At 39.9% G+C, this 7,659-nt stretch overlaps 1 protein-coding gene across 1 annotated transcript in view; it reads left to right on the top strand.

Moving 5' to 3' along the window:
- Positions 1-6,789, top strand: part of FKBP5 (FK506 binding protein 5) — a 152,664-nt gene extending 145,875 nt beyond the window's left edge. Inside the window, exons 10-11 of the mRNA XM_006860396.1 lie at positions 5,208-5,447; positions 6,388-6,789. Coding sequence (XP_006860458.1) covers positions 5,208-5,447; positions 6,388-6,495 — 348 coding nt within the window. The 3' untranslated portion in view covers positions 6,496-6,789. The remainder of the gene's footprint in view (positions 1-5,207; positions 5,448-6,387) is intronic.
- The last annotated feature ends 870 nt before the right edge of the window (positions 6,790-7,659 follow it).

The raw sequence follows: 7,659 nt of genomic DNA, 5'->3' as shown, positions 1-7,659 counted from the left end.
AACTTGTGCCAGCCTCAATCATTGCTACACTTGAGCCCATTGCTGCTGGCACTCTGTCACTCCATCTACTTGGGGGTCTTCTTTTTCTCTGACCCTCTACTTTACCAAGCATGATATCCATCTCCGGGGGCTGTTCCCTCCTGATAATATAACCAAAGTATGAGAGATGAAATCAGGCTTCTGAGGAGCATTCTGGCTGTACTTCTTCCAACATAGATTTATTTATTCTTTTGGCAGTCCATGGTACTTTTAATATTCTCCTCCAACACCGTAACTCAAATGCATCAATTCTACGGTCTTCTTTATTCATCGCCCAACTTTCACATGCATATGAGGTTACTGAAAATGTCATGGCTTGGATCAAGCACACAGGTATCTTTGTTCCTGAACACTTTGAAGAGGTCTTGTGCCGCAGAGTTGCCTAATGCAATACGTTGTTTGATTTCTTGACTGCTGCTTCCATGAGTGTTGATGATTGGTCCTAGCAAAATGAAATCTTTTGACAACTTCAATCTTTTCTACATTTATCGTGATGTTACTAATTGGTCCAGTTGTGAAGGCTTTTGATTTCTTTAAATTGACGTGAAACCCATACCTAAGGCTGTGTCTTTGATCTTCATAAGTATTTTAAGTCTTCTTTGCTTTCAGCAAACAAGGTTGTATCATCTGCACATCACAGGTTGTTAATGAGTCTTCCTTCAGTCCTGATGCCACGTTTTTCTTCTTCTAATCCAGCTTCTCGAATTATTTGCTGAGCATACAGACTGAATAAGTATGGTGAAAGAACGCAACCCTGGTGCACAACTTTCCTGATGTTAAACCATTCCCTGTTCCCGTGTTCTGTTTGAACAACTAACTGGTCTATGTACAGGTTCCTCATGAGCCCTATTATGTGTTCCGGAATACTCATTCTCCATATTGTTGTCCATAGCTTGTCATGGTTCACACAGTCAAAAGCCTTTGGTAGTCATTAAAGCACAGATAAAAATCTTTCTGGTATTCTCTGCTTTCAGTCAAGATCTATCTGACCCATCTGACGTCAGCAATGATATCCCTCGTTCCAAATTCTCTTAGTAATCCAGCTTGAATCTCTGGCAGTTTTCTGTCAATATACTGTTAAAACTGGTTTTGAATTATCTTTAGTAAAATTTACATGCATGATCTATCTATTAATGATATTGTCCAGTGATTTCTGCATTTTGTTGGGTCACCTCTCTTTAGAATAGGCACAAATATGTATCACTTCTAATTAGTTGGCATAAATGAGTGAGTGCCTCCAGTGTCACATCATTTGTTGTTTTTTTAATTTAGTGTGTACTCCATCATTTCCCAGAGCCTTGTTCTTTGCCAATGCCTTCAGTGCACCTTCAGTTTTTTCCTTCAGTGTCATTGGCTCTTTATCATATGTTTTCTTTTGAAATGGTTGAGTATCAACCATTTCTCTTGGTACAATGTTTCTGTGTATTCCTTTTGTCTTCTTATTAAGCATTCTGCATCATTCAATATTTTGTCCGTAGAATCCTTCAATGTTGCAAGTCAAGAGCTTGAATTTTTTCTTTTTTCTGTTTCCTCATCTTGAGAAATGCTGAGCATGTTCTTTCCTTTTGGTTTTCTAACTCCAGGTCTTTGCACATTTCATTATGATGTTTGACTTTGAATCCAGTGTAGCGATGCTAACAACAAATGAAAGAAATGAGGAGACAAAAGAGCTGAATAAAATTTCTAAGAGCAGCTGGAGAGCAGAGTCCTGGGTGACACTATAGGATAAGCACTGGACCATACGGTTGGTTTGAACCACAAGGTCAGATGTTGGTTTGAATCACAACCAGCTGCTCCTTGGATACTCTATACAGGGTCACTATGAGTCGGAACAACTTGACAGCATGTAACAACACAAGAGCTTCTCCTTCTTTCTTGTCTTCTTAATGACCTTTTGCTTTCTTCATGTTCTTGATGTCATCCCACAACTCTTCTGATCTTCGGTCATTAGCATCTGATGCATCAAATCTGTTCTTGAGATGGTATTTAAATTCAGGTGAGATATATTCAAGGCCATATTTTGGTTCTTGTGGATTTATTTTTAATTTTCTTCAGGTTCAGCCTAAACTTGCATAATATGAGCAATTGATGGTCTGTTCCACAGTCTGCTTCTGGTTTTGTTTTAACTGATGATATGGCGCTTTTCCACAGTTTTTTCCCACAGATGTACTCGATTTGATTTCTGTGTATTCCACCTGGTAAGGTCCATGTGTATAGTCGTTTTTTATGTTGTTTAAAAAAGGTGTATTTGCAATGAAGACGTTATTAGTCTTGCAGAATTCTGTCCTGTGATCTTCAGCACCATTTGTATCACCAAGGCCATATTTTCCAACAACTGACCCTTCCTCTTTGTTTCCAACCTTCACATACCAATTGCCAGTAATTATCAATACATCTTGATTGCATGTTTGATCCATTTCAGACTGAAGAAGTTGATAGAATTCTTCCATTTCATCATCACTGGCTTTAGTGGTGGTTGGTGTAAATTTGAATAATAGCTGTATTGACTGGCCTTCTTTGTAGGCGTATGGATATTATCCTACCACAGACAGTGTTGTACTTCACGATGGATCTTGAAATGTTCTTTTTGATGATAAATGCAATGCCATTTCTCTTTAATTTGTCATTGCTGGCATAGTAAATCATGTGATTTTCAGATTCAAAATGGCCAACACCAGTCCATTTCAGCTCACTAATGCCTAGGCTGTCGATGTTTATGCGTTCCATTTCATTTTTGACAACTTCCAGTTTTCCTAGATTCTTACTTTGTACTTTCCGTGTGGTAATTACTAATGGGTGTTTGCAGCTGTTTTCTTTCCACTTTGATTTGTGCCCCATCAGCAAATGATGGTCCCAAAATCTTCATTCGATTCACATCATCATGGTCAACTCTACTTTGAGGAGGCAGTCCCTTTTCATTCATAATCAAGTGCCTTCCAACCTGAGAGGGGCACTCATCTTCCGGCACTATATCTGACAATATTCTGGTGCTCTTCATCATGTTTTAATATTCAAATTCTGGTGCTATCTGACAGTGTTCCACTGCTATTCATAAGGTTTCAGTGGCTAAATATTCAGATGTAGTCCATCTCTCCTTCTTCCTAGTCTGTCTCAGCTGAAACCTGTCCACCATGGGTGATCCTTCTGGTATTTAAAATATCCATGACATAGCTTCCAGAATCACAGCAATATGCAAACCACAAAAGTATGACAAACTGGCAGACAAATGATAGTTGTCAATTTTATTGGCCAAAAAAATCTTAATTTCCATTTTTACTTCTTGTTCAGTGGTGAAATTGCACATCTTTTTATTTTTTAGCCATTTTTGTTTCTTCTGTGAATTTCCCTTCATATTCTTTGACTAGATTATTTGTCTTTTCTGTTGATTGATATAGTCCTTATTAGCCCTTTACTTATTCTCATTTGTATTTTAACTTCACAGATGGTATCTTTCTCTGTTAAAAAAAGTTTTGATGTTTATGTTGTTAGATCTATTTTTTCTTTTCTAGCTAGAACAATCTTACAAGTCGTCCCTAATATGTTGTTAGTGGTGTGTGTCATTTAGTTCATTCTAATTCAGAGTCGTATTCTTTCACCATACTTTTCTAACCATGTATGCTGAACAAATAATCTGATAAACTGGGTTATATGAAGAAACACATGGCATCAGGATTGGAGGAAGACTCCAACCTGCGATATGTAGATGATACAACCTGGCTTGCTGAAAGTGAAGAGGACTTAAAATACTAACTGATGAAGATCAAAGGCCACAGCTTTTGGTATAGATTGTACCTCAATGTAAAGAAAACAAAAATCCTCACCACTGCATCAATAAACAACATTCTTATCATTGTAGAGAAGATCGAAGTTGTCAAAGACTTCATTTTGCTCGGATCCACCATCAACACTCATGAAAACAGTGGTCAAGAAATCAAATGACATATGCATTAGGCAAATCTGTGGCACAAGACCTTTTTAAAGTGTTGAAGAGCAAAGATGTCAGTTTGAGGACTAAGATGTGCCTGACCCAAGACATGGTATTTTCAATAACCTCATATGCATGCAAAAATTGGACAATGAATAAGGAAAATGGTAGAAGAATTGATGCATTTGAGTTATAGTGCTGGAGAAGAATATTGAAAGTACCATGGGTTGCCAAAAGAACAAACAGATCTGTGTTGGAAGAAGTACAGCCAGTGTGCTCCTTGGAGGCTAGGATGGCCAAACTTCATCTTTGGACATAATGTCAGGAGAGACCAGTCACTGGAGAAAGATATCATGTTTGGTAAGGTGGAGGGTCAGAGAAAAAGAGGAAGACCCCTGTGAGATGTATTGGCACAGTGGCAACATCAGTGGGCTCAAGTGTGGCAATTGTGAGGTTAGCCCAGGACCAGGCAGTGTTTCGGTCTGTTGTGCAGAGTCACTGTGAGTCGGTACCGACTTCATGGCACCTAAAAACCAACACCAACAACACATAGTAACCCTACCAGAAGAATATAAGAATACTTGTTATATATTTATGTAATTTCTGTACATATGTATTTAATTGGTTGAGAATTTATTTTTGTGTTTATGATGTAAAATAGGAACTTAACTCTCTTATTTTCTATGTAGATAACCACCATATCAACCCTATTTATTGCAAAGTTAGTCCTTTCCCCACTGATTTGCGTTTCTACCTCTGTTGTTACTAACTTTGTTTATGCGTGTATATCTGGAATTTTCACTTTGTTTCAGTGCTCTGTTTACCCATGTGCCTGCAACCAAGCTATTTTCATTTTAGTTGTTTTATAGTATGTCTATTTCCTCTGGAAGGCTAGCCTCCTTATTATCTTCTGTTATTTTCCTCTGTAGTTTTGCCAGCCATCCTTAGATATTTACCTATGATAAACTTTAAAATGAGCTCAAGAACTCCTTCCCAGATCTCCTTGGATCCTTAATAGAAATTGCATTAAAATCAGAAATCAATTTGGGGAGTTTATTATACTTTGTTAGGTAGTGCATAATTTTTGAACATCGTCTTTTCAATATGCCTCTGCCAACTCTCTTGGCCAAAAAGCTGTTATATAAGTTATTTAGGAAATAAGGAGTTTCTTTTCTTATCAAAATCCCAGCAAGTCAGAAGAGTTACATTCATCCTTTCTAAACTGTAGACCATCTATTCATAGGCCCTTGGACTGGACAGTGCCAATGAGAAAGGCTTGTACAGAAGGGGTGAAGCCCAGCTGCTGATGAACGAGTTTGAGTCAGCCAAGGGTGACTTTGAGAAGGTGTTGGAAGTGAATCCCCAGAATAAAGCTGCAAGACTACAGATCTCCATGTGCCAGAAGAAGGCCAAGGAGCACAATGAGCGGGACCGCAGGATCTATGCCAACATGTTCAAGAAGTTTGCTGAGCAGGATGCCAAGGTATGTGCAGGGCTGACCTGGCCACTTGGCTGTTTGTTCTGAGCAGGTTAAGAGTTGGGTAGAAGGACAGGTAAAGGTAAACTAGAAGCACAAGTATAGGGAAAATGACTTCGAATTTGAAGCTTGTTTGAATCCAGAGGCTGCCTGTGGCAGCTCCACCATCAAGGGACATATTTGTGAGACCCTGTCCCATCGTGTAAAAATGAGGAAAATAAATTCACTGAAGAAGTGCTTAGAGAGCTCTGGTGGCGTAGTGGACTGCATGTTGTGTCGTTAACCATAAGGTTAGCAGTTCAAACTCTGCAGGAGAAAGAAGAGACTTTCTGTTACTATAAAGATTTATAGTCTCGGAACCCTATACAGGGTCTCTGTGAGTCAGAACCGACTCAACAGCACACAGCAACAACAGAGATAGACACATTTCGTTGTGGTGTGTATTTGTTTTCCCCCAGCTCATACTTTTTTGTTGAGATTTTTGTTTTTTCTGGGCTATTATGGTGAAGCCCACTATCATGACCTTTGCCCTGAGGTTCGGGGGCCGACCTACAGATGTGATAGGAAACGTCGGTGTAGAGAGATGCCAGCTCCCCTTTCAGCATAGTTGTAGCCTGATCCTGAGTCCTTCCTCCTCTCCCCAGCCCTTGGTCACATGGACTTGACAGTTACCGTAACCAGGGAAAAGTGAAAGTACCCTCTGTGTCATCGGTAGCCCACCCCGACTTACCCAAGTAGGCAACCTAAGTAAAGTAGTGTAATGCACTCTCTGGTGGTTCAAAGCTACCAGCTGCTCCTCAGAAACCCTATACAGGGTCACTATGGGTCAGAACCGATTCGCCAACACCTAACAACAACAAAATGCTTGATAACAGTCTGGAGAAGCCAGGATTTAATTGAGCCATCTCATTTCTTTTGTCTTTAACCGTCTTGATTTCTACCTCAGGAAGAAGCCAGTAAAGCGATGAGCAAGAAGACTTTAGAAGGAGTTACCGCTGAGAAGGGAACGAAAGGTCAAGCAATGGAAGAAGACAAGCCCGGAGGCCGCGTATGACACCGTGCTAGGGAGGGATAAGAGTCCTGATGAACTCGGTTCCCTCCGCAGTGGGCTTTCCCCCAACTCAGGACTAAGCCGTGTTTAATGTAAAGTCTGTTATAGTCTATGTGATTCTGGAAGCAATGACAAAACCAGTAGCTTCCCAAAAGCAATCACCCTGCTGCTGCCCTGTGCACTCATGGAGGGGCACCTGGGGCCACTCCAGGTGGAACAAAACCCAGAAATGACTGTTGGGGAGAGACTGAACCAACAGACTAAGTCCAGCTCATTTCAGTTTATGTCACCTTTCAACTTCAAACCTGTTGCGTTTTACATTTGATTGAGTTTTTTTTAATAGCACTGCAGAAATTTGGGGGTGGGGAAATGCCTAATGAATTTCTCCTTCCTTATAGTGGGTGGCGAGGGGAATGAGGAGTGAGGTTTTATTTTTTAAATGACAGAAGTGCTGCAAATGCAACCGGTTGCATTTTAAACCAACAGAATCCACAGCCGAGGGGTCTGGTCTCCCCTCAGGTACACAGTAGTGCCACAGACTTGAAAGCCAGAACCTCAGAGGCCACTTGCTTGCTGACTTAACCTCTTCCTGTGTGCCCTGAATGATGCAGCCTCCTTGTGAGCTGGGTTTCCATCAGTCCCAGCTTGTCCCTGGGAGGAGAAAGCTCTCATTCCTAAAACACATTTCTGCAACAATAATGACCAGACCGGAGTTTCTGAATTGGCTTTCTCTGTTTTGGATGAGGTTCTGAGTTGCTGAAATAGGAAAATAGCAATTAGAATTATACTTTTTAAATTTCCCTCCCTTCCTTTATTCCTTTTAAATATTGTTGAAAGCCTGCTAACATTGCTACTGTTCAATTCCTTATTTCCATTCTAGTCTTTGTTACTCAGAACTTAAGAAGTTCTTGTGTCTTAGACCTGGAGTGGATCTGATTATGTATCCATTGAGGATTGCTGCAGCTTTTTTCTGTCTTTTTAAAATTACTGGCTCAAAGACATATATGTATGCATTTATGTATGTATATGTGCATATATACATATATATATGTAACTTCATTTACACTCCTCTATCATGCAAAAAAAAAAAAAATGACTTCTTACTACTACTAAGTAGTTTAAGTTTTAAAAACAGAATCATATGGGGTTGGGTACAAAGCAGTTCCT

Source organism: Chrysochloris asiatica, unplaced genomic scaffold, assembly GCF_000296735.1.
Source record: "Chrysochloris asiatica unplaced genomic scaffold, ChrAsi1.0 scaffold00038, whole genome shotgun sequence".
NCBI classification, from domain to species: domain Eukaryota; kingdom Metazoa; phylum Chordata; class Mammalia; order Afrosoricida; family Chrysochloridae; genus Chrysochloris; species Chrysochloris asiatica.
This window is presented reverse-complemented; position numbering and strand designations above follow the sequence as displayed.